The following is a 27,622-nucleotide window of genomic DNA, read 5'->3' on the forward strand; positions in this document are numbered from 1 at the left end:
TCTTCCTTCAGCATTGCACATCAATGGATCATGGCTGAGGAAATCTTTTAGGGAAAATATTTTTGGTGGGGTGGTGGGGGGCAGTGAAATTCCACGAGGGATATCCTGTTCGACTGTTGTAACTTTAGCAAGGAAACAGCCGGAGTAATAACAGGCAAATCAGAGAATTCCCAAAAGTCCTGTGCCGAGCGCACATTGGTTACATTTCAACATGGTTTCTTCTCATCGAAGCTGGAAGTTTACATGCGCCTGCTGATCTGAAAACATTCCTCACCAACAGCAATTAACTTTTAGCTAAGTTGACGATTTACATCAACGAGCATACCATATTAAACACAACTGTATCACAGAAACAGAATAATACTTTATTGATTACTTGAATTTAACCCTACAGCCAATATAAAACAGTGTACAATATTGAGGCAATATTAGAAGCAATGGCACTGGAGATTTCAAGCCAACTACCCAATTTCAAACTATCACCATAAAGCCTTACTACCTAATGTATGTCAAATTCCATGATATTTGATATCTATGAAATGCTAATATCTGGAACTTTATCAAATGCTTTCTGGAAGTCCAATTAAATTGTCGACTAGATTGCTTTATCCACTTTCCAAGAAATTCCAATCAGTGAGACATGAGAGAGTTTTTAAATGCACGCTGCTATTCTTCATTATGGTCCCTCTGATTCCAGAGCACTGACAACAACTACTTGCATTTAGATAGCAACTTTAACATAGTAAAACATCCCAACAGTATTTCACAGGGGAGCAAAGAGAATTTGATATCAAGCCATGTAAGGAGATATTAGAACAGGTGACCAAAAACTTGGTCAAAGAGGTAGGTTTTAGAGTATATTAAAGGGGGTGAGAGAGAATCAGAGAGGTTTAGAGAGAGAATTTCAGAGTTTAGGATCTAAGCAGCTGTGGCCAGAACCACCAATGATGGCAAAATTAAAACAGCAAGAGGTCAGAATTGGAGTATCGCAGATATGTGGGAGGGGTGTGGGGCTGGAGATTACAGAGATAGGGAGGGGTGAGGCCATGGAGGGATTTGAAAACAAGGATGATAATTTTAAAATCGAAGCATTGCTGCTGTGGAAGCTAATGTAGGTCAGCAAGCATGGGGGTGATGGATGAACAGGACTTCATGTGAGTTAGGATATGGGCAACAGAGTTTTGAATGAATTCAAGTTTAAGGGGGGCACTGGCATAGCCAAGACTAGAGGTAACAAAGGCATGGATGAGGGCTCATTTAACACACTCAAGCGTTTCCACCACTAATGACCTCAAAATGAATCACACTATTTACCATTTCACCACAGGGTACAAGAAATGTGAGCTATGTTCTGTACGCCATTTGCTCATATATTCGTACTTCTAGACTTTCAAAATGCCTTTAAGTGTTGCACAGGAGTCTACTAAGCAAGGTTGCGTCTTGTGAGTTTGGTGAGCAGATTTTGGGTTGAATAAGGGGAATAGTTTCATTCTGTAGGAAGGCAGTTGTTAATAATAAAGGTCCTGCATGGAGGCAGTCACTAGCACTCCACTGGGATTGAGTGGCCTTTCCAACAACACCCATATCCTAATAAATCTTTTTAAGAAGTTCAGCTCAGGATCAAATAGGACCTCAAGATTGTGAACAGTTTGGTTCAGCATCAGATTGTTGCCAGGGAGAGGGATGGAATCGTTTGTGGCAGGGACTCAAGGCAACAGCCTAGGTTATCCCAATATTTAGTTGGAGGAAAGCAGCAAGATGAATCTGTGACAGTGGAGAGGTCAATAGAGGTAGTGGTGAGGTAGAGCTGGTGTTGGCAATGTATATGCGAACCTTACGTGTTTTCGGATGATGTTGCCGAGAGGAAGTATGCAGATGAGAAATAGAAGGTGGGTCAAGATAAGATCCATGTGAGTGGAAGGGGAAGTTATTGTTAGTGATTCTCAACGCCTATGTCTAGATCATTGATAAATATAGTAAACAGTAATAGTCCTAACACAAATGTCTTTGGGACACCATTTGTGATCAAACTCCAAGTAGATTCAAGTTCATCTACAACTACTTCCAGCCAGTTCTGAACCCATCACAGTAGGTTACCACTAAAAGCTGACACTTCAATCTTGTATACTTGTTTATCAGGTCATATCCTTTATTTATACAGGGGTCTTGTGGGGCAGCAGGTCGCATCCCTACCTCTGGGCCAGAAACTCTGGGTTCAAGTCCTACTCCAGGACTTGATGGCCTGTTCAAACATGGGCAAATAGGTTAATTATCAACCTGTAAATCCTTCCAATACGCCTGAAGGCAGATGGTAAGAGCGGGACAATTTCCAGGTCAGCCTTACTACAGAAGGCAATGGCAAACCACTGGAGTACTTTGCCAAGCATAATCATGGACCAATCCAATGGAAGTCCATCGTCTTAGGGCATGCGCTTGGAGAAGGGGGTGGTCTTCATACCTCTTGACGTATTTATTACGTTTCTTAAAATTTCAATTTTCTCTTGTTTTCTATTACTGCCTTTTAATAAATACAGTTCTTTGTTTTAAGATTTTCCACCCTAAAGTTACTTTTTGGCCTTAATGCAAAATTACCCCCGGACTCAACTCACTGCTACCAGGTTACTATTTAATCTGAGCTATATTGTATCTACTTCTCACATTGTCTTTAGTAGCTGTCACTGACTTGCTCTACGAAAGGTTTCAACTTTTACCTCAGGCTTTGCATTGTCCCCAACTATGTTATCACTGATTATCACATTACTATTTCCTGTTTAAATAATTCATTCCTACATAATTTGGGCTGTTCAAATACCTCCATGACTTCACCCAATTCCTATCTTTGTTACCTTCACCAGCCCTTCTGCATATTCTCCAGTCTTCTAACTCCAGCATTGTGCATCCTCCATCCTTTTTCCCCATCACTGACAGTTGCATTTTCAGCCATCTGGACCTCATGCTCTACAATTCTCTCTTTAAAGCCCTTCACCAACTCCTGTCTTCCTAATAAGACTCTCTTTATCCAAACTTTGGTCACCTCTCCTAATCATGGCTTCTTTGTCTTGGTATTTCGCCATATGTCCCTGTAAATTAACTTGAGTTTTTTTTTACATTAAAGGTGCAATGTAAATGTAAATGAAAACAATTGCTGTGTGTCATTTTGTCATTTTACTAATTTCCACCCAGAACGCTTCAGCAATGTCTCCTTCTGTTGTTACATCCATTTTCTAACAATTGCTATATCCTCATGAACCCACACCACTTCATTAACATAACTCAAAAAGACAATATTAGTATAAAAATTTTAAATAGCCCATATTATAACTAATGTTGTAAATTGTTTCTGAATATAGGCCTAGATAACTGCAATTTCTTCTTTTTCATTTGAAACACACTTTTTTTTCAATAAGTACTCCATAAATCAGAAAATGTAAACAACATTTAGCTTTTCAACAAAAAATAAATTGGTGAACACTCGAGTATATGAAACTCATGATCTAAATTTAACTAAAAAAGTAAAAAGCACATTTTGTAGATGTGTTTAATTACTTTAAAAAAATCATGCACCCAACAAGCAATTTATTATCCCAGATTAAATTAAACAATCAACTCTGCCAAGACATTGACAGCAGAATTAGCAATTTTCAGGTTTGATATCACAAAGAGTTAGGATATAAATTGTATACATTTTGCAAAGTCATTTTGAAAAAGGATGAAAAGATTCATTGAAAGGAGAATTGTTCAAAGAATCCTAGGAATTATTGTCCATCACATCATGTGTACAAATACATTGGAACCCTGTTTAAGGGCACATTTACTCAGCCTTTTCTTTGTCTTAGCATCTCCAGGTACAGCTGAAGCGACTTCTGAATGGAATCTTTACTGATGAAATTCACAAAATTTTGTATATCCGATTCCCTGTTGGTCAAAAGTCGATCGAGTGTTGGCTTCCTCATCATGGATTTGGTAATTTGCCGAGCATGACCTGCGAAATAAATGATTAAGAAGAAATGGTAACAGAACTAGAAGACTAAGGCCCAACTACAATGAATATGTTAATATAGTTATTTCTTCCACTTTATTGAAGATTGGGAATTGAAAAAAAAATGTACAATTCCAACTTACCATGGCATGTCAAGTCAAATATTAAACTTTGGTATTTTTCTTTAATTATTGTAGTCAAGTTGGGGACATCCAGTGAGCCAAGCTCATTTTACAATCAAACGGACAGCAGGTAACAAAGTTATACACAAAACAACTTAGTTATCAAACAGCATACAGCTCATAAAAGCCAACCAACTTGTAAAAAATATGCTGATATACTGACTCATTGGAATACCGTTTCATGATGGCATGGAAATCACATAACTCAAATCTGCCATGTTGCCGGATCTCAGCTGAACGACGATGGAGAGGTGCCAAGAGATAAGTTCAATTATTAATTTGGGCAAGCAAAATATATTTTATACATTAAGAACTTGGAGCCTGAGTTACAAGGTTGTTATGACATGCTCGACATTTTAAAGGCTTCCTCGCTGTGAAGAGGAACCACTTATATGAAACCCATGGCTAAATTTGTAAAAAAAACTTCCTGTATACCGTAATTCTACTTTATGTAATTGCAAAGCAGTTTCTAAGTACACTCAGCACATTTTTAGCAAAAATTACAACTTAGTTTTATGTAAATATTTTAAAATGTATTTTTATTCACGAATAACAAAATATTTTCCAAAAAGATTAATCATAACTATCATACGTTTTACCACTTTCAGATTCAAAACAGCTTTACCTGGAATAGCCAACCATTCTGACATTACACTCAAAGCTGTTGTCATAATTTTATCTTGTGCTACCAGTTGGTCAACAAGTCCAATTTTCAAGGCCTCTGATGTACTGTACATGAGACCAAGCTGGAGAGAATGCTCTGTGGCCCTCCTTCCAATGACATTTATCATGGTGTCCTTGAACCTTTGATGATGATATAAAAAATAAGTTACAGCTTAGAACCAAAACCAATAATAAAAGTTCAGCAACTTAATCAAATGGTTATGGAAAAACAATTACAATGTGAGAACATGACACTGAGGACACTAAAGCATAACTCAATCATCACTACTTTTTTTGGAAAATGTAATATTTTTTTTTCTCTCACACAGTTATTTGGTAGCACATTCACCCTCTCTTTGCTCCCAGACACAACCTATTTCTCCTTCATTCCCTTCCAAATAGAGCCTTGAAGACAGGACTGGGAAATTAAATGTATAGAGGGTTTTTAAATACCAGATGAGCAGAAGTGGGTTTAGAAAAAAATATGGGTACTGAACCAAAAAAAAATACCGTCTATATTCAAGTAAAAGTCAAGTTTGTTGAGAGCAAATTTTTTAGCCAAAAAGCATGGAGTCAGCTTATACACAAGTAATATTTTTGAGTTGTTGAAATCCGTGCATCATCTTAGGTTAGGGACTTTTAATGTTGTTTCGCGTCAGGGCCAACAAAGCGTGCGTGATCTGATCGGTGAAATTTTGGAGCGGCCTTTCCCACCCCTCAAGACTCTCTCATGCTCCTTGCCACTAACTCCCACTCTCCGTTTCTTTCTCCCGACCTCCCACTGGCCGCTTCCCTCTCCCAACCCTCCCCCCTGCTCGCCATTCCTCTCTCCCAACCCTCCCACTCACCACTTCCATCTCCCAACTCTCCCTCCCTCCCACCACTTCACTCCCAACCCTCCCTCCCACTTGCCACTCTCCTCTCCCAATCCTCCCACTCACCACTTCCATTGCCACTCTCCCTGTGCACCTGGGCAACTCTCGCTAATGCTGGAAGAAGCCCCTTCTCCCTGGGATCATTCAAGGAGCCCAAGGGACTCCACTGTAAAAACGGGGGCTACTTCCTGAGGATCCTGCCCGATGGCAGGGTGGGTGAAACCCATGAAAAGAACGAAGGCAACAGTGCAGGTTTCTATTAATATTTTACTGATAGAATTTCTTTTTCATGTTCCGATTCCTTGTTGTCATTCTGTATCCAACACTTTCTTTTTGTGTTATTTACTATTCTAGTTTTGCACATTCCATTTCCTTTGATGTACTTCAATTCAAATTCCTAATTCAGTAGTTAGTCATATTATTGCTAAATAATAAATAACTTCAATTCCAGCTCCTTTCCATTCAGCCCCAGTTGTAATTTATGGTTTTGATTCTCGTCCGGACTACCAATTACATGAAGAGTTTCTATTTATAGACTTGATTTATCCCCACTATCCCTCAAAAACTAGGGTTGACTTATACACGAGATTTATGAAGAATTAAGGATTTTTGGCCAAACGTCAGGGGTCAACTTTTACATGGGACAGACTATCACTCGAGTATGTACAGTAAAGCAAATTCTGAACCACAAATCTGGTCAAGTTCTGCTACCTCCCTTACAATTTTCTGAGGCAAACAGGAGCACTACTCCATTCTGCTTCATAACAGTTTTAATAGCATCGTGACATTCTTACATTCTAAAAATAAATCATAGGGAATGTGCTATTTGATTATATTCAACAGGCCCACACTTCCAGAAAGCTGCCTCAACCATTAATCTTTCCCTTCATAGGTGCGCACCTGCCTGTTCTGTGACTGTCCCTCTAGTCCACTGCCTCTCTTTTCACAGGTACTCTCATCCTCCAACACTTCCCAGTTCACCTTCCCCCTCCAACTCCTCCCAGTTCATACACTCTACCTTTCCAAGTGCTCAGCTCAGACATCGTCTCCCTCTAACACCATTCCCTGCTAGTTCAGAGGCACACTCCTTCAATTCATAGGTACTTTCTTTTCAAATTTTCCCCCAGTTTGGAAGCACTCGGCCCTTGAAAGTCCTCAATACAGAGGCATTTCCTCAAATTTCCAAATTTATAAACGTACTCACTTGCAGCTTAAATGCACTTAACCTCCAATTCCTTTCAAAGGAACTCTCCCTTCAACTGCCCTACAGAGGCACTCTTCCCCTCCAACACTTTCCTCCCAGTTTTTCAGTCATTTTACCTGTCCAACCTTGTCACTGCCCCCATCCCACCCCACCATCCAGTTCATACTCATACTTTACCTCCTTAATGTGCTTCTTGTTAGCCCTAGATGCAGCTCCTACCTGGCTTTGCTACTCTGTTTTGAGATCAGCTTCTGTACTGCAAGTGAGAATTGTCATTTGTAATAGAGTCTTGTCCCAGAACAAAACAGCAGTTACTAAAATGCAAGGTCCAGTTGAGGCTAGCAGTAAGAACGTTAGTGAATGAAGTGTAGCAATTTCCTGACCAAATCTCTTGGAGCACCAAATCAGCTGTTGCAACTCAAACTGATCCTGCAACTGAGGTTTGCTCTCATGATTAAAACGTGCATACATTGTGTATGCTTTACAATTTCAGAGAATGAATTGTGTGCCAGACAAGGAAACATACACACAAGGAAAAATAGATACAAAGTACAGACAAGTTAAAACACAAAGAGGAATACAGAGGAGGCATCAAACTTACAGAGAAATGGAGACAGAAGTATTAGAAATAGTCAGACACATTTCAAGATGACAGCAAGAGAAAGAATCAGAGAGAAAAATAATGGATTTTTCCATTAACGTTCAAGGGTGAAAGTGAAGCAGAGATAAACATCATGAGGAGAAACAACTTTTTTTCCATTGCAAATCAACTAATGCTAGTAAAATTCAACTGCTACAATTTGTGAGGACATACCAGAATGGTGCAACAATTCCAAGCTTGGTCTCATTTAGGCCTATTGCATATTTTGGATTATCTGCCATGATTCGGTAGTCACATGCCATAGCCAAGAGGCACCCTCCAGCAGGGCTGGCTCCCTGCAACAATAATGGGAATGGCAAATTTCAAAAGATGGGCAGAAATCAACAGCACCAAATGTGTTACTTCAACAGCGACATTTTAAAAAATTTGTTCATGGGATGTGGGTGTCGCTGGCTAGGTCAGCATTTATTACCCTTGTTCAGAGGGCATTTAAGAATCAACCACATTGTTGTGGGTCTGGGGTCACATATAAGCCAGACCAGGTAAGGACAGTAGGTTTCCTTACTTAAAGGACATTAGAGAACCAGATGGGTTTTTATGACAATCGACAATAGTTTCATGGTCATCATTAGATTTTAATTTCCAGATTTTTATTGAATTCAAATTCCACTGTCTGCTGTGGTGGGATTCGAACCCTGGGTCTCTGGATTACATATTTAACCATGCTTTTCTTTAAAGCAACAATTGTTGATTTTTGGAATAAAATGCCCATTGTACAATAAGTGGCTGCCAACAGGAAACACAGTAAAATAAATATACATACTGAAGCAGGCCTGGTGTTGAAACCAACGTATTGACCTTACTGGTTCCGATGTTGCAGGGCAGATTATTTTTGTAAGGCACTCTATTTTTTGGAAGCTTTGCTCGAATGAGGTAAAGTGAACAGGTAAAAGTAAAATACTGCAGATGCTGGAAACCTGAAATAAAAACAGAAAATGCTCGAAAAACTCAGCAGGTCTGGCAGCAGCTATGGAGAGAAACAGAGTTAACATTTCGAACCCAATATGACTCTTCTTTGGAACTGAAATGTGATGGGTTTTATGCTGTTGCAAACGGGGAAGGGGCAGGTGGAGCAAGGAGACAATGGTGATACATTTGCCTTGTTTCTTTCAAACTACTTTTGTGCAAATTACAAAAAAGACTGCTCTGGGTCCACTTCGTTTCTTGGTTGCTGTCATATTGATATGGGTTTGCAGTATACTGAAACAGTGATTAGGCAGCAATAGTGATACAGATGGCTGTGGGTTTAACAAGGACCAGTTACCTCATGTGACTTCTTCTGGTCTAAACGTTTCTCCGCACCAATTTTTTGTTTTCTTTTCCCTCATCTATTTGGATTTAATTTTTAAATATTTTTGTTGCAACAGTGAATGATGATCACCGTGAAAGGACTCCAGTAATATTACAGCTGAATGAACAGTAACAGCTTGCATTTATATAGCACCTATACCATAGTTAAACATCCTAATGCACTTCACAGGAGTGCTATCAGACAAGAATTACCAGCAAACCAAAGAAAGGAAAAATTATGACAGGTGACTAGAAGGCTGGTCAAAGAGTTTAAAGAGCAGCTTCAATAAGGGAAGAGAGGTGGAGAGGTAGAAGTGCAATTGCCAATGGTGGAGCAAAGGATGTGAGGGATGCACAAGAGGCCAGAATTGGAGGAAGACAAGAGATCTTGCAGGATCGTAAGAAGTTACAAAGATAGGGAGGTTAAGTCAAGGATTTGAACATGAGGATGACAATTTTAAAATCAAAGCATTGGTAGACTGGGAGCCAAAATACATCAGCGAACAAATGGGTGATGGGTGAATGGGACTCAGTGCAAATTAGGATATGGGCAGCAGTGTTTAGGATGAGGTCAAACTAATGGAGGGTGGAAGATGGGAGGCTGACCAGGAGTATTGGAACAGTAGAATCTGCATATAACAAAAACATGAATGATAGTTTCAGCAACAGATAAGCTGGAGGCAGGGACAGAGATGAGGAATATTTCAGAGGTGGAAGAAGGTAGTCTTTGCGAAGAACAGAATATAGGATTGGAGGCTCAGTTCAGGGTCAAATAGTACATGAAGATGTGAAAAATCAAGTTCAGAAGGAGATAGTGGCTAGGGAGAGAAACTGAACCAATGGTTAGGGAATGGAGCTTTTGGTGGGAGTTGAAGTCAATGGCTTTGGTCTTCCCAACGTTTAGTTAAAGGAAGTTATGGCTCATTCAGGATAAACAGTCTGACAATACCGAGGCAGATGAAGGACAGAGACATTGGTGGAGAAAGAGCTCTTTGCTGTCAGCGTTCATATGGAATGTGACGTCCTATCTTCAGATGATGTCGCCAAGGGGTGGTATACAGATGACAAATAGGAAGGATTCAAAGCCAGATCCTTGGCTGGCTCCAGAGCAGCATCCCCGCTAGGTTTCTTGAGTGTGTGGGCGATTTCTTCAATACATGGCCCTGAACGTGTAGTAACTTTGAAGGGCTGACTTGTGCAGGGCCTGTGCTGGGGCTTTCAGGGTGCTGTACTGCCACGCAGCTTAGAGGGAACGTTGTTCCAGAGGAAACAATGCGTGGATGGCAAGAGAAGTCATTGCTGAAGATTCTTTGGCTACGACAGAATTAATAGATTTTGCTTTCATATTAAATTGATGATGCTTCTAAATTAATGCAAGGTTAGCCGGTTTTGCGCACACAATTTTGTATGTTAATTATTACTTCACAATGTTGGAAGCATTGTTGGATTTACTCCTTCAGAAACCTTTTTGATTTTACAAATTGACGTTGAAAGTGAGTCTGAACTGTGTGTGGAACAATATTTTTCCATCACAAAAATAAAAATACCAGGAAAAACTCAGCATCTGCGGAGAGGAACACAGTCAACGTTTCGATTCCGTATGACTCTTCGACAGAACTAAGGAAAAATAGAAGAGAGGTGAAATATAAGCTGGTTTAAGGGATGGGTGGGACAGGTAGAGCTGGATAGAGGGCCAGTGATAGGTGGAGATTGCCAAAAGATGTCATAGACAAAAGAACAAAGAGGTGTTGACAGTGGTGATAATAGCTAAGAAATGTGCTAATCATTGCTTTCTGATTGATTGATCAGCAACTAATGAAGTTACATACCTATCACTGGCCCTCTATCCAGCTCTACTTGTCCCACCCACCTTAAACCAGCTTATATTTCAACTCTCTTCTATTTTTCCTTAGTTCTGTTGAAGAGTCATGCGGACTCGAAACGTTGACTGTGTTCCTCTCTGCAGATGCTGCCAGACCTGCTGAGTTTTTCCAGGTATTTTTATTTGTGTTTTGGATTTCCAGCATCCGCAGTTTTTTGCTTTTATCTTAATATTTTTCCATCGTTTACTATTATTTTTAACAGTTATTTTGTATACCGTCTCAGTGCAAGGAAACAATTTACACAAATAATTTGCAAATTGTGAAGGCCATTGTGTCACTTACATTAATTGCAGCTATCGTCACCAGATTGGATCCATACAACTTCAACCATATTTCCTGAACAGCTCTCCAGAACTCCCCCGTATGCTCTGGTGTTTTCCCATACATCTCATTGATGTCCAAACCAGCAGAAAAGATCTTAGGAATAGACTAAAATTAAAGTATTATGATTAAATTTCTTCCTCGCAAAACAAAAAAACAATCTATATTGGAAATAAGCTAGGATCATTTTGTAATTTTAGTTTGTAGTCTTTTAAGATGAAATTTCTCATTCTACTTCATGTTCTTTGCTGTTGGCACTTCAATGCAGATACCTAATGTTCACAGGGAGCATTGTTTTATTCAATAATCTCATGACTGCATAAACAATGCTGTACCAGTACACAGCAAACCAATTTTGTCAGACATTTATGGGCAAAACACGACATGAATAGATTTACACTGACTTTTTCTTTTGCTTAACAAAATTACAATATTTCACTTGCACTTTTTTCTCTATTTTCCATTGGAAATAGTTTCTCTATTTACCTTAACTGTTCTCATTAACATTTTGAAAACTTAGATCAAATCACACCTTAGCTTCTGAATACCAGGGAATACAACTCTGGTTTATGGAATCGTTCCTTGTAGCTTAACTCCTGGAGTCCAGGTATCATTCTGGTCGATCTACACTGCACCCCCTCCAACGCTAATATATCCTTCATATGTTACGGTGTCTAGAAATGCTCACAGTATACCAGGTGTGGTCTAACTGGGGTAGAAGCATAACTTCTACCCTCTTGTATTCTAGTTCTTTGGATTAAAGGCCAGCATTCCATTAGCTTTTTTGATTATTTTCATGTATCAATTCATGACATTTTAATGGTCTATGTATCTGGACCTCCACTGTTTCTAGCTTTTCACTACTTAGAAAGTACCCTGTTTTATCTGTTTATGTCCAAGGTGGATGAACTCACATTTGCTCACAATGAAATCCATTGTGTAGTTTTGCCCATGCACTTAATCTATTAATGTTTCTGTTATTTTTTGCTTTCATCTACACTACTTACATTGTGGCCTATCTTTGTTCATCAGCAAATTTGGATATGTGGCTTCCTATTCCATCATCTAAGTCGTTAATAAATATGGTAAATAGTTGAGGCTCCAATGCAAATCCTGCAGGACACTATTAGCCAGATCCTGCCAACTAGAGTACCTGTCCATTATATCTGCTTCAGTGGAAGCACTGAATGATTTTCCTGAAGGCTGCTGAGGCCAACTGTAGCCACCTCAGTGGAAGTAGTATAATTCCAGGAAATGAACCTTAGAGCTTCTGGTGCAAAGCATTCAAGTGTACACTGAATTCATTCACTGAGCGGAAAGCAACTTTAAAATCAGGAACATCTGGATCCATTCTGCTGTGGAAAACTCAATTGTAAACGTTGGCTCAAGTCTTCCGATCAGCGTCGGAACCTATCCACTTACCTAGGTACATTTAAAAAGGCCAAACTTCCAATCCATGTCGCAGAAGAACTCTCTCAGCACAGGAATCCACGCAGAGAGCAGCGAAGAGAATCAGTGCAGGACACACACCCCCTTTTTACTAGCTGCTGTAAGGTAAGTTTAAATGACCAGTGTGAATGTTAGTGAATGGATGTTTGATGATGGATGAATGCGTGAATGGCTAGGATGGATAAGTGGGTGAGGTAAGTGGGTATGGTGGCAGGTTGGTAGAGATGTAGGGTGGTATATAGGTAGGTGGGTGAGTAGATACGTGGGTCAGAGGGTAGTCGAGTGGTGGGCCTAGTTGGCTGTGTCCAGGGGCAGTTGGGTTGGGTCGGGACAGGGGTGTAGATGCACTGCAGGAATACACCAAGGCTCCTTCGACAGCACCTTCCAAACCTATGACCACTACCACTAGAAGGGTAAAGGCAGCAGACAGATGGGAACACCACCGTCTGGAAGTTCCTCTCCAAGTCACTCACCATCCTGACTTGGAAATACATCGGCATTCCTTCACTGTCACTGGGTCAAAATCCTGGAACTCCCTTCCTAACAGCACTGTGGGTGTACCTACACCACATGGACTGCAGCGGTTCAAGAAGACAGCTCATCACCACTTTCTCAAGGGCAACTAGGGATGGGTAATAAATGCTGGCCCAACTAGCAATGTCCACATCCCTTGAATGAATAAAAAGTCAGGTCCTGCCTGGCGGGAGTTGAGGGCGGGGGAGAGGTTGAAGGAGCAGTCGTGGGTGGGGGGTGGTCAGTGTCAGTGATTGGGCGGTCAATTGTATAGTTACCCAGGAGTTAGACTAGGATTTTTCTGTTTTACATTTCCTGAGTAACTAACCAGGTGAGCATGTTGGAACTCTCTGAAGTTTCCAACTCTAACTCAGAGTCAGAGATTTTTTTGGAGTGTCCTGAGAAACTCAACCTTCCTGGGCAATACCCAAGGAGTCAGTGGGTCAGGACTTTTGCCAGGGTCCCGACGAGCATCTTAGGTCATATTCCATTAATGATCCCGTATAAAACATCACATATGAAGATTGAGAACATATGCTGCCATTGAATTGTAAACATGAGTGAAAATACAGAAACAAATACTGCACTCGCCAATTTCTTCACGATGATTTGTATGCCATCAAAGCAATGCAGGCAATCATATACTGAGCAGGGATATCCAGTTCAGTAGCAAGCACATACTGCCCATCAAAGCCAGTTTTTGGCTCAGTTTATCGTGATTACAAGCCCTACCAGTAATTATTCCAGGTGGCTGATACTATCAGAGGTATCAACCATACAAAGCTACTACACAGAATTCATTCCGTCATTACCAATTTAGCTGCTCACCTTCACTAGTAAGCTTGGAATACTCACATTAAAAGTACAAGAATTGTTGCAGACCTCAATCCTTTTATAATGATCTATTGCAATATCTTATTATGTGTAATGTGCTTGCTTTCTCATAGTTCTTTTTGATATAAATTACTGGCCTGGATTTGGGGATACAGCACATAATTTCAAAGTTTGCAAATGGCATAAAACTCAGAAATGTAGTAAACAATGAGGAGGATAGTAAGAGATTTCAGGAGGACACAGATAGACTAGTGAGGAGACAGTATGAACTAATTTAAAGTGGGTACAGGAACAGAGAGACCTGGGAGTATATGTACACAAATCTTTGAAAATACATGGAACTGATGGCTTTATTAACAGAAGCTTAGTAGTAAAGGGAGGAGTGGGACCGACTAGGGACCAAAAAGGGATTTACGCATGGAGGCAGGGGGCATGGCTGAGGTATTAAATGAATATTTGCATCTGTCTTTACCAAGGAAGAAAATGCTGCTGGCCATGGTGAAAAGCAGGTTTAAAATTGGTAAGGAGGAGGTATTTGATAGACTCTCTGTACTTAAGGTTGATAAGGCACCAGGACCAGATGACATGCATTCAAGGATACTGAAGGAAGTGGGAGTGGAAAATTGCAGAAGCACTGGCCATAATTTTCCAATCTTCCTTAGACTCAGGGGTGGTGCAGAGGACTGGAAAATAGTAAATGTTACACCTTTGTTCACAAAAGGGTGTAAAGGTAAGCCCACCAACTACAGGCCAGTCAGTTTAACCTCGGTGGTGGGGAAGCTTCTGGAAATGATAATTCAGTACAAAATTAGTAGTCACTTGGACAAATGCAGCTAAATTAAGGAAAGTCAGCAGAAATTTGTTGAGGGAAAATTGTGTTTAACTAACTTGTTGGAGTTTTTTGTTGACATATCAGAGAGAGTCAACGTGTATTTGGACTTTGAAAAGGCATTGACAAAGTGACACACAACAGACTTGTGAGCAAAGTTCGAGCTCATGGAATAAAAAGGACAGTAGCAACATGGATACAAAATTGGCAGAGTGACAGGAAACAAAGAGTAGTGGTTAATGGTTGTTTTTCAGACTGGAGGACGGTTTATAGTGCAGTTCCCCACGGGTCTGTGTTAGGACCCCTGCCCTTCCTGATATATATTAATGACCTCGCTTTTGGTGTACAGAGCAAAACTTAAAATTTTCAAATAATACAAAACTTGGAAGTATTGTGAACTGTGAGGAGGATAGCATGAACTTCAAAAGGACATAGACAAGTTGGTGGATTGAGCGGACAAGTGGCAGAAGAAATTTAATGCAGAGGAGTGTGGTCCTAGGGGTAAAGAACTTCAGTTACGTAGATAGATTGGAGAAGTTGGGAATGCTTTCCTTGGAAAAGATAAGGTTGAGAGGAGATTTGATAGAGGTATTCAAAATCATGAGAGGTCTGAACAGAGTAGATAGGGAGAAACTGTTCCCATTGGGGGAAGGATCGAGAACAAGAGGTCATAGATTTAAAAGTAATTAGCAAATGAAGCCATGGCAACACGAGGTAAAGTTTTTTGATGCAGCGAGTGGTTAGGATCTGGAATGCACTACTTGAGAGTGTGGTGGAGGCAGGGTCAATCGAGGCATCCAAGAGGGCATTGGATTATTAGCTGAAAAGGAAGAACGTGCAGGGCTAAGGGGAGAAGGCGGGGGAATGGCACTATGTGAATTGCTCTTTCGGAGACTCTGCACAGGCATGATGGGCTGAATGGCCTCCTTCTATGCTGTAACCATCCTTATGTTTCTGTCAAGAGCAAGGAAGTAATGATAAACCTTAATAAAACACTAGTTAGGCCTAAGCAAGAGTGTTGTGTTCTATTCTGGGCAACGCACTTTAGCAAGGATACAAAGACCTTAGAGAAGATGCAGAAGAGGCTTATTAGAATGGTACCAGGATTGAGTTATGAGTTATGTGGAGAGACTAGAGAAAATTGGGTTCTCTTAAGGGGAGAAAAGATTAAGCGAAAATTTGACAGAGATATTCAAATTCATGAATGGTTTTGATAGAGTAAATAAGGAGAAGCTGTTTCCAGTGGCAAAAGAGTAGGTAACTAGAGGGCACAGATTTATGGAGATTGGCAAAAGAACATTTATTTTTACACAGTGGGTGGTTGTGATCTGGAATGCAATGCACTGCCTGAAAGCATGATGGAAGCAGATTCATAGTAACACTCAAGAGAACTGAAGAATACTTGTAGGGGAAAAAAACAAGGCTATGGGGAAAAAGCAGGGAAGTGAGTATAATTGAATAGTTCTACCAAAGACCTGGCACAGGCACAATGGGCTGAATGGCCTCCTGTGCTGTATTATCCTATGATTCAATCAATCAGAATTATTGTTCAGATTTTTATACATACAGAAGTGAGAACTACACCCCGACACTCTCGGTCCATCTCAAGTTTCTCCATATTAATGGCAAATTCTGTGAGGAATTCCAGGCTTAGACTGTTAACTGGAGGTTTCTTCATCTGAATCACCGCAACACCTAAAAAAAAGTTTTAGAAAAGGTTTTTGCTCACTAATGCACTAAAGAGGTTATTAGTCCTTTTGTATAATGAAAAAAATAACATTGCCAATGCTGTATTAGCATTTCAAAAACAAAAATATCACAAGCTGATGGCAAACTGATAAAATGAACGCTGGAAGGGCAGAATAATTTTGGTCAGAGGGAATGGAGGCTTTGTACACCCAATTGTTAAAACTTGTAGTTGTACAGATAACTGGCCCACTACTGTTCTAATAGGTTCTCTGCCCACTCTGGGGCAACTATCAGCAGAGATGTTTCAAAACACGGTCTCCATCTTGTCAGCTTGACTCAGTTAGAAGCACTCTGCCCTCTGTGCCAGAGGGTTTAATCCCCATCACAGAACTTACATACGAAAATATGAATTAGGAGCAGCAGCAGGCCACTTAGCCCCACGAGCCTGCTTTACCATTGAATAAGATTAAGGCTAATCTGAATGTAACCTCAACCCACATTCTGGCCTACCCCCGATAACCTTTCCCCCTTATTAATCAAAAATCTATCCAGCTCTGCCTTAAAAATACTCAAAGACTTTGCTTCCACCGCCTTTTGAGGAAGAGGGTTCCAAAGACTCATAATCCTCTGAGAGAAAAAATTTCTCCTCATCTCCGTCTTAAATGAGCAGCCCCTTATTTTTAAACAGTGATCCCTAGTTCTAGATTCTCCCACAAGAGGAAATATCCTCTCCACATCCATCCCATCAAGGGCTCTCCTTTACACCATGAGCTTTTATTTTCTGCAAAAATCTTTGATGTGGCACTTTATCAAATGCCTTCTGGAAATCTAAGTACAGTACTTCCACTGGTTCCCCTTTATCCACAGCACGTGACTCCTTCAAAGAACTCCAATAAATTGATTAAACTTGATTTCCCTTTTACAAAACCAAGTTAACTGCCTGATTGCCTTGAATTTTTCTCAGTGCCCTGCTATAACGTCTCTAATAACAGCACCTAACATTTTCCTTATGACAGATGTTAGGCTAACTGGCCTATAATTTCATGCCTTCTGTCTCCCTTTTTGAATAAAGGAGTTCTATTTGCTATTTTCCAATTTAATGGAACCTTCCCAAATCTAGGGAATTTTCAAAAATTAAAACCAATGCTTCAACTATCTACCTAGCCACTTCTTTCAAGACCTTAGGGTGAAGTCCATCCGGACCTAGGGATTGGTCAGCCCGCAGCCTCAACAATTTGCTCAATACCACTTCCCTGTTGATTGTAATTTTCCCCGAGTTCCTCCCTCCCTTCCATTTCCTGATTTGCAGTTATTTCCAGGATGTAACTTGTGTCTTCTATAGTGAAGACTGAAGCAAAATACCTGTTTAATTCATCTGCCATCTCCCTACTTTCCATCATCAATTCCTCAGACGTACTTTCTATAGGACCAATGCTCACTTTGTTAACTCTTTTCTTATTTAAATGTCTATAGAAACTCTTACTACCTGTCTTTATATTACTAGCTAGCTTTCTCTTATACTCTAATTTTTCTCTCCTTACTAATCTTTTTTTCGTTCTTTTCTGTTTTTTATATTCTTTCCAATTTTCTGACCTGCCACCCGTCTTGGCGTAAATATATGCTTTTTCTTTAAGTTTGATACTGTCTTTAACTTTTTTAGTTAACCATGGATGGTGCACCCTCCCCTTGGAATTTTTCTTTCTCACTATAATGTGTTTATTCTGTGTGTTCTGAAATATCCCTTTAAATGTCTTGACACATCCCTAACTTCATCTGCCAGTTCGTTTTAGCCGCTTTCATGTTCTCATAATTGCCCTTATTTAAGTTTAAAACACTAGGCTTGGACGCACTCATTTCTCCCTCAAAAGGAATGTAAAATTCAATCATATTATGATCGCTGCTACTTAGGTGTGCCTTCACTAAGGCACAATTAATCAAATCTCGCTGCTCAAAACTAGGTCTAGTATAGCCTGCTCTCTGGTTGGCTCCAGAAAGTGCTGTTCTAAGAAACTATCCTGAAAACATTCTATAAACTCCTCATCTACGCTACCTTTGCCTATCTGATTTTTCCAGTCTATAAGTAGATTAAAATCCCCCATGATTATTGCTGTACCTTGCAGGAAAGCTCCCATTATCTCTTCTTTTATACACTGTCCTACCATGTAGTTTCAATTGGTGGCCTGTACACCACTCCCACAAGTGACTTCTTGCCTTTATCTTTCCTCATCTCAACCCTAACTGCTTCTGCATTCTGGTTTCCTAAATTTAGGTCATCCCTCTCTAATGTGCTAATACCATCATTAATTAACAGAGCCACCCCTCCACCTTTTCCTAACTTCCTGCCTTTCCTAAATGTCACATACCAATACTGATGCCAGTGCCCCACATACCAGAACCCACTTCTCCCACACCTGTCTTTGACCCATACACCCATTTCTCTAATCTTATTTGTCCTATGCCAATTTTCACGCAGCTCAGGTAATAATCCAGAAATTACTACCTCTGAGGTTCTGCTTAATTTGGTGCCCAGCTCATCATACTGACTATGCAGAGCCTCCTTCTTCATCTGCCTATGTCGTTGGTACCTACATGGACCACGACCACTGGCTTCACCCCCTCCCACTGCAAGTTTCTCTCCAGCCCTGAGCAGATCTCCCGAACCCTGGCACCGGGCAGGCAACAAAGCCATCTGGAATCGCGCTCTTTGCCATGGAGAACAGTGTCAATTCCCCCTCGCTATACTATCTGCTACTACCACTACATTCCTATTTGCTCACTCCACTTCCTGTACCACAGTGCCATGGTCAGTTTGCTCATCCACTGTGCAATCCGCACTCTCATCCAAACAAGCTGAGAGAACCTCAAACCTGTTGGACAATTGCAGAGGCCCATACCTCTGCACTCCTGCCCTCTGGGTCCTCTGACCTGCCTCACTTGCAGTCACACCCACCTGTCCCTGGTCATTGACCAAACCAGAAGACCCTATCCTAAGTGGTGTGACTGCCTTCTGGTATAAAGCATCCAGGCCACATTCCCCCTCCGCTGATGTGTCGCAGAGTCTGCAGCTCAGCCTCCAGCTCAATGACTCTGAGCCAAAGTTCCTCAAGCCATAAACACTTACTGCAGACCCTGGATCACTAATGTCCTTTTAGGGAAGGAGCTCCAACATGCTGCAGCCTTGACACATCACCTACCCTGCAATCCTTAATGTGTTTTAAAATAATTACTTAATTATATTAATCATTTATTTATATTGCTTTCTTATATATTTTAACTTTACCACCAAATTGTGTAATATTTTAAACCTTAGGGATAGAACAGAACTTACCCACTTACCAGATTCTCACCAAACCCCGGCAAGGGCCAATTTCTATGGGGTGAGAAACATAGAGAAAGGAAACAAACATGTCCTTCCTTCCCCGAACTCCCCTCTCACCAAACTCCAAGTTTTCACTCAGTTAGTCAATTGCACTCCGTTTGCCAAGGCTGCACTAAATAACCCTGAATTTATAGTAAACTGAACTGGGGCTACAGTAACCAGATTAGCTAATTAACTACTCAGCTCCTACAACTTCAGCATATAATCTAGTTTGCCATTTCAGTGCAGTACTTTGGGAGTGATACGTAAAGCCAAATAGCTATTTTGCCATATTTCCCTTTCTTTTAACATTCACACACACAATTGCAGAAACTGTTATAGGTAATACTTGCAATTTCACATATATTTTATAAAAGCTCTGCACAATTAAGAAAGCACTAATTTAGAATGTTCGTCAGTGTACATTTAACAGTAATTCACACTCTCATACATACATTATGCAGTTACTGCGCATCCCAGTTTCCTTGGCTGCCTGTTGGAGGAAAGTATCAGTGATCAGCTTGCTTGCACTAGGTGCCCATGAAAGCTTGCTTACCCTGGGTTCTCAAGGTACTTAAGGTGCAGGACAATGGAGAGTACCCTGTGTATTGATGATCATGCTGGTTGGGTTAGTGCTCCCATGGTTAGTGGTTACTTCCCTCAGGGGTAGTTTGTGCTCAATGGGCCTTCACAAACGGCCTCAGGCTGGTATTTCCCAGCTCCAGGTGGACACTCATTTAATGTGCAGATATCCCACCTCTGTTTCTGCCAAATTGTTGCAGATGGGGCTATGGTGTTGTGGTATTTTCACCAGACTATTAATCCAGAGACCCAGGGAAATGGTCTGGGGACTGGGGTTTGAATCCCACCATGGCAGACTCTGGAATTAAAAGTCGGATGATGACTGTGAAACCATTGTCGATTGTCGGGAAAATCCATTTGGTTCACTAATGTCCTTTTAGGGAAGGAAATCTGTTGTCCTTACTTGGTCTGGCCTACATGTGACTCCAGACCCACAGCAATGTGGTTGACACTTAAATGCCCTCTGAAATGGCCTAGCAAGCCACTCAATTGTATCAAGCTGCTAAAAAAGTCTAAAAGGAGCTCCCTTCTTTATAGCACTATGGATGTACCTACAACACATGGACTGCAGTGGTTCAAGATGGCAGCTCACCACCACCTTCTCAAGGGCAACTAGGGATGAGCAATAAATGCTGGCCTAGCCAGCGATGCCCACATCCCATAAATAATGAATAAAAAAAACTCCACCAGAGAGGGGGGTGTGCATCTTCTTGCAGCTAGTAATGAGTTGTGCTACTTTTTGGGGAGTGAGGGGGTCCTTTCTCTACAGGAGACAGGCCTAGAAAGTACTCTGCTACATCTTCTAGAATCATGAGATCAGTTTCTGATGATCTGCCAAAGTGCTCTTCAGAATGGCCAGATGTGGCAAAATGACCAAGAGTTCCCCTTCTGCACAAGTCCTTTCAGCAGTCATCTGATGTGGAGGGGTGGAACTTGCAGAGTATGTGCAAGGTCTAATTTTGAAATTGTCTTTATGAATTTTGCTGCAGGCAGTGGTAAAAGACTGACTGCATTTCCTTTGCCATTTCTCCTAACAGTCAGTCTAGCTCATGATCCAAAGGATTCCTTCAGGTTTTCTGTCCTGTCATTGGTTATGGAAGAGTGCACAAAGTTTGGAGTTGCTTCTGCAAGGGGATGTGGGGTGGCTAGGGAAGACTTCCAGTGGTTCACACTGACGTTTGCAAACCATTCCAAGGGTCTGGAAGAATAGCTTCATTTGTAGACAATAATATTAGTCCTGTTGAGTGAAATGTAATTTGCCAACAACCATTGGAAACGCCTAATCTGGTGAACCCTTTTTCATGCCAAACTCTACATTCAGCACAGGCAATCTTTTCTGACAATTTCCCATTATTCCACATTGGGGAGAAGGCTAACATAGCCTCTGGGATATTTAAGGAGACAACACACTTGTGTCCAAGTCTGAAGCTTGTAGCAACAATACAGGATCTTCCAGACCTGCAACGTGCCATTAAGTTTTCCATCCCATCTGCGACGATTTCTGCAGCTAGCAGGACTGGGACATTTAGGCCAATAAGTTACTTTCAACTCTCTACTAACCTCCTGTGAGAGCTTATGAACAACATACTGTATAAGGGGGTTGGGAAGGAGGTCCTGAATTCCATTCCCAACCACAGTGACGTTCTGGCAGGGGGTGGGGGGGTGGGGGGGTGGGGGGGGGGGCGATCAGGAACCAGGCCACAGTAATAAGGGAAGTTGTCCAGAAATAAGAGAAACTTAGTCTTTCCTCTTGTTTTGGGAGCTGGGGGTGTTTAAGGAATATTCATGATCTTTTGCCCACCAAGAGAAACTTGAAGATACAACTGTTCAGGTAAAGGTGTATTTGGGCGAGTGCCTTGACAGGCAACATTTGAAATTGGTAGAGGAAGTTGGAAGATTGCTACAGAAAGTAAAGAAAAAGATTTGTCCCTTAAAAAAAGTTTGTGATGGATGGTAGTCTCTGTCCTGGGTGATATTCATAAATAATTCTGTGTTATAAACTCTAAGAAATTCAATAGTTATGAAAAAAATCCCAAGTATTTCCAATAAACTTTACCATTCGAACTTCCTATGACTGAGGAAGTTTAGCTGTCTGAAGTGTCCATTCAATTAGGGTCTCAGCTTTGCCTTCAGCCTCTTTTCCACAGTTTGCATCATTCATCTTGGTTTTGGATCCAAACATTTTTGTGGCTTTCAAGAATGGATAGCTTAACTAACTTTCATTATCCTTCTGAGCTGTGTATTTACGAGCTGTCGGACGTGTGTGTGTGTGTGTGTGTATGTATGTATATATGCATATCATTAATGCCAACTACCCTAATGATTAATAAACTATAAAATGCATGCAATGGTTGTCATGCATGGCCCTCATGTAATTTCTGTGTGTAGCAAACTCTTATTCCCCATACACAAAAGCTACATCCTGAATTACTACCATAATGGCTTATTACCCAACCACTGACATGTACCATTCCTAGGCAATGGAGTGCATGGGTGTGGACAGCATAACAGGCACATACCACTTTCAGTAAATTAAGCCAACTCATTTGGGTATTTGAGTCTGATGCTGTCAATTCAATTAGAGAATAAAATATACATGGGCAGGGTACAGTTTTCTCTATGCCTAACAGGGGCGGTGCCACTGTTGTGCTTTGCTGTCCAATGGATGTCCACAGAGCATATAACATTTGAAGGCTCAATTGAGGCAGCCAAGAGGGAATTGGATTATCAGAAAAAGGAGAATGCACAGGGCCACGGGAAAAAGTCGGGGATGTGGCACTAGGTGAATTGCTCCTGCAGAGCTGTAACATTCTATGATTCTGTCCAAAAGAACCACTCATTGAACTTTAATAGGGACAGATGAGGAGGATCTTTCAGCCCAATTATCTCAGAGCCTACTTCATAAGGCCTCTGTTGCAATTACTCCATGATAGAAAGAAAAATGTAAGCGTCTGAATTTCACTCTCACAGTCTGAGAGAGTGAAATTCAGACTGGATTGAACTGAAATTATACATCTATAATTCTATATTGGAAAATAAATGATACAATTAATGTTCCTAAACGTAGAATTATCTCTCAATTAACTGAATGTCATGTGCCATTCTTACACATTACCTGTTTGAACTACAACACATTATACACATACATACATGTACTTCTGAAATTACCTGTGTTGCTGTCCAGTTCCACCATCATGTTCTTATTTGTGAACAGTCTCCTCTGGTATGATGATTTGCATGGCAACTGGCACAAAATCCCTGTTGGTTTATACTGTAAACTTTTAATACCATAAAGTGAGAGGTGTCCTGAAACACAAAAAATTCCACAGCTACTAAATGCTCAAGGAACGAGAGCATCTAATCAAAACAGTTTCTCATTCATTGTAAATCAGTTTAGCTAACATCCAAATGTTTACAACTCTTACAAGGTTGAAACCTTAAGCTATCTAAAAGCAGCAACAAGCCTAAGACCAGCTTCCAAATAATAACAAATGACAGAGCATGATAATAGACCACAAAAATTATTCCCAACTATAAACCAAATAACAATTCCCGCTAAAATAGCCCAATGTTAAAAACAGGAAGAAACTAGCAAAAAATAGGCCCAACAACAAACAGTAACAAGTCCCAGAAACAAATCTATGATAGTAAACACTAATAATAAATTCTAAAGCATCTGAACTCTACTGGAAGCAATATACTGGTGGAGAGGATAAATAGAACAGCTGGATAGGTTGAGAGAAGAGCAAGAAACAAGGATTATAGAGGTGTACCAAATAGCAAGCACACTGAAAGTAGGTACTTTACAGCAGAATAAGAATAAACTGAAGAAAGGCCGATCAAAAGGAGTAGGAACTTAAGGGTGGCTGCACCAAGGAGTGTCTTAAAATACAAACATGAGGAACACTGCGAATAATCCAGGTGACCTGCAGTTCCAAAGTGACAGGATTACATTACATGTAAGACTTGTGTTTAAATACGGACACAGTACGGTGGCAATCTCACAGGGCATAAATTGGTGCAAAAGGACAGATAGAATCGGCCGGAGACAACACTGCATTTTATATAAAACAAATGAAAGGTAAATAATTAAACCTGGTCTCAGTATAAAGGTGTTATGGACTGAGATAAGGGATCAAGGGAAGCTAGTTGTTGGAATCCATGCCAGGTCACTAAGTCAGGTTGAGATTACAGATGCTGAACTGCTGAACAATTGAAAAAGAGTTAGGGAGGTCTGTCTGAACATCAATATGACTTTCTGAGGAGAATTTTAAACTACCAGAAATTAAGCAGCTGAATAGCTAGGGGAGTTGGTGGCGGTGGGAATAGAAACAAAAATATTTGTTTCAGGGAGGTCGGAAGCTATATGAGTACATGAGGGAGGAAGAAATAGAAGGTTATCGCAAAAGGGTTAGATGAAGAGGGTTGGAAGAACACTCGTGTTACGCAGAAAGACTGATGTGGACCAGTTGGACTGAATGGCTGGTTTCTATGCTGTACATTCTGCAGACAACAAAGTAAGGTCCCACCGTTTACGACTTCCTCTTTCACAAATTCGCTTAACTGCGCAAAAGTCTTTGTACACCAGTTCACACATTCTGGAGCCAAATGTTCACTTATCCGTGGTTTTAAAAATAAAAAACAGGAGCCATCTTTAGAAAATGCCGCAAAAAAAACTGCCTAAATAAAGGTAAAAAAATGGAAGGTGTCCATGATGTATTTCCTGCAGTAGGAAATGTGTACTGCGTGTGTTGTCTGCCATTGTTCGCACATGGCTGCTCCTTCTTGCTGCGATTTAGTCCCTGATCACAGTCCACCTCCACTCTCAAGTACTATTAAGTGTGACCAATTTTACATTTTTGTTTTACTTAACAATTTCTCCAGTAAATTTGTCTTTAAATTTATTGAAAACATAATTTTTATTGCCTTTGATCCTTTATACATGTAAAATTTTAGGATCTAATATCTATGTCTAATTGACTCCCATTGTGAAGTATGTTCATCGTTCATGATTTTGCCATTTGCAAGGGTTCATAGGGATGTAACCTGTGAATGGCAGGACTTTACTGTATTTCTTTGAGCTAACTGAGCTTGTGGATAAAGGGAACATGGTGAACATTAGATATTTACATTTCAGGGAGGCTTTTGTTACAGGAAGATGGTCTATAAAGCAGAAACATATGGAATAGTTAGGTAGATATTGAAGCGGATTGGTATAGATGCAACAAATGAGTCAGGGAAACTGTTAAATAGCATGAGGTATTTAGTGCATCACCTAGGATCCCTTATTATTCATGTTACATATCAATTACTTGGAGACAGATAGAGGCAAAACTTCAAAATTTACTGATGACATCAAATGGATGAGGGTGGAGGTTGCAAACAATCAAGAGCAAAGAGCTCCAAGTAGATTGAGACGCTGGGCTGAGAAACAACAAATAGAGTTCCTTGGTGACAAACACAAAATTGGGGGGAATGAAGAAGAAGCCAACACGTCTATAGGGTAAAAGCAGAGGTTTATGGAGATACTGAAAACGCCTGCATTAAATGAAGAAAAAACAAATCAGAGGATATACTGGCAGTGAGCTGTGTATTATCATTATGTAGTGACTGGGCTATTGGCAACTAGTAGTGAGTGGGGTAGTGCGCAATGTGCTGTGTACTGGCAGTAAGTGAAGTAAAGCAGTTGGAACTGGACTAAGTAGGCGACAGGCGCTGGGCTGGCAGTAAGCGGGGGTACAGGCGCTGGACTGGCAGTAAGCGGGGGTACAGACGCTGGGCTGGCAGCAAGCGGGGGTACAGGCGCTGGGCTGGCAGTAAGCGAGGGTACAGGCGCTGGGCTGGCACTAAGCGGGGGTACAGGCGCTGGGCTGGCACTAAGCGGGGGTACAGGCGCTGGGCTGGCACTAAGCGGGGGTACAGGCGCTGGGCTGGCACTAAGCAGGGGTACAGGCGCTGGGCTGGCACTAAGCGGGGGTACAGGCACTGGGCTGGCACTAAGCGGGGGTACAGGCGCTGGGCTGGCAGTAAGCAGGGGCACAGGCGCTGGGCTGGCACTAAGCGGGGGTACAGGCGCTGGGCTGGCACTAAGCGGGGGTACAGGCGCTGGGCTGGCACTAAGCGGGGGTACAGGCGCTGGGCTGGCACTAAGCGGGGGTACAGGCGCTGGGCTGGCACTAAGCGGGGGTACAGGCGCTGGGCTGGCAGTAAGCAGGGGCACAGGCGCTGGGCTGGCACTAAGCGGGGGTACAGGCGCTGGGCTGGCACTAAGCGGGGGTACAGGCGCTGGGCTGGCACTAAGCGGGGGTACAGGCGCTGGGCTGGCACTAAGCGGGGGTACAGGCGCTGGGCTGGCACTAAGCGGGGGTACAGGCGCTGGGCTGGCAGTAAGCAGGGGCACAGGCGCTGGGCTGGCACTAAGCAGGGGTACAGGCGCTGGGCTGGCACTAAGCGGGGGTACAGGCGCTGGACTGGCACTAAGCGGGGGTACAGGCGCTGGGCTGGCACTAAGCGGGGGTACAGGCGCTGGGCTGGCACTAAGCGGGGGTACAGGCGCTGGGCTGGCACTAAGCGGGGGTACAGGCGCTGGGCTGGCACTAAGCGGGGGTACAGGCGCTGGGCTGGCACTAAGCGGGGGTACAGGCGCTGGGCTGGCACTAAGCGGGGGTACAGGCGCTGGGCTGGCAGTAAGCGGGGGTACAGGCGCTGGGCTGGCACTAAGCGGGGGTACAGGCGCTGGGCTGGCAGTAAGCGGGGGTACTGGCGCTGGGCTGGCACTAAGCGGGGGTACAGGCGCTGGGCTGGCACTAAGCAGGGGTACAGGCATTCAGCAGGGTATAATACATCTGAATTTCCAGATAATTTACCGAATTCCCTGTGTTAAGCCCCCAGACTCCGCCCTGGGCCATATGTTTGGCCCAGGGGATAAACACGGTCTGATTTAGGGCAATGAGCTCCAAGTCCGCAGCCGGAGTTCCCACCCAATTTGCGGTATTTTGGAGTCACAGACCTGAGCAAAGCCCCCTCATCACATTCCGCAGAGCCGCCATTCTCCACCGGAAACCAGAAACCGGAAATGAGGAGCCGCGTACAGCGCCACCAGCTGGTCTATGTCGGTATTACAGCCTAGTGGACAGCAGTGGCATTGCAGCTGGGTGAACCAGGCTCATTGGCTCATGATGGTAGTACTGTAGTATTGTGCTTTAAAACACTGTATATATTGCACAGTGGGATAAATTTTAACTGAGAATTATGGTATTTTCCATACACAATTCACATAATCACCCAGTGCCTCTACTCAGTTCCTAGGG

The 27,622-nt window shown here is 41.9% G+C and overlaps 1 protein-coding gene across 2 annotated transcripts; it reads right to left on the reverse strand.

Moving 5' to 3' along the window:
• Positions 1 to 349: 349 nt before the first annotated feature.
• eci1 (enoyl-CoA delta isomerase 1) lies at positions 350 to 27,391 on the reverse strand. 2 transcript variants are annotated; one of them, XM_078558705.1, is made up of 7 exons: positions 27,322 to 27,391; positions 23,481 to 23,618; positions 16,251 to 16,378; positions 11,020 to 11,166; positions 7,718 to 7,839; positions 4,787 to 4,965; positions 350 to 3,982 (listed from the first exon to the last, which is right to left on the reverse strand). In XM_078558705.1, the coding sequence occupies exons 1-7, from the start codon at positions 27,359 to 27,361 to the stop codon at positions 3,816 to 3,818; spliced, it is 921 nt and encodes a 306-aa protein (XP_078414831.1). In that variant the 5' UTR covers positions 27,362 to 27,391; the 3' UTR covers positions 350 to 3,815. The 2 variants fall into 2 exon arrangements, with proteins under 2 accessions (XP_078414831.1, XP_078414832.1); XM_078558706.1 differs by lacking the exon at positions 27,322 to 27,391 and adding an exon at positions 24,842 to 25,986.
• Between the last annotated feature and the right edge of the window lie 231 nt (positions 27,392 to 27,622).

The sequence above is a fragment of the Cetorhinus maximus genome, chromosome 15, assembly GCF_964194155.1.
Source record: "Cetorhinus maximus chromosome 15, sCetMax3.hap1.1, whole genome shotgun sequence".
Taxonomy (NCBI): domain Eukaryota; kingdom Metazoa; phylum Chordata; class Chondrichthyes; order Lamniformes; family Cetorhinidae; genus Cetorhinus; species Cetorhinus maximus.

What these genes read in the sequence shown, in the direction of transcription:
- eci1 (XM_078558705.1), bottom strand. Translation starts at nt 27,361, where the DNA reads ATGGCGGCTCTGCGGAATGTGATGAGGGGGCTTTGCTCAG. An exon ending in GGAACTGGACAGCAACACAG is followed by an intron (nt 16,379 to 23,480) that starts GTAATTTCAGAA and finishes ACTTTTTTTTAG; the next exon opens with GTGTTGCGGTGATTCAGATG. An exon ending in GGGGTGTAGTTCTCACTTCT is followed by an intron (nt 11,167 to 16,250) that starts GTATGTATAAAA and finishes CTTTAATTTTAG; the next exon opens with TCTATTCCTAAGATCTTTTC.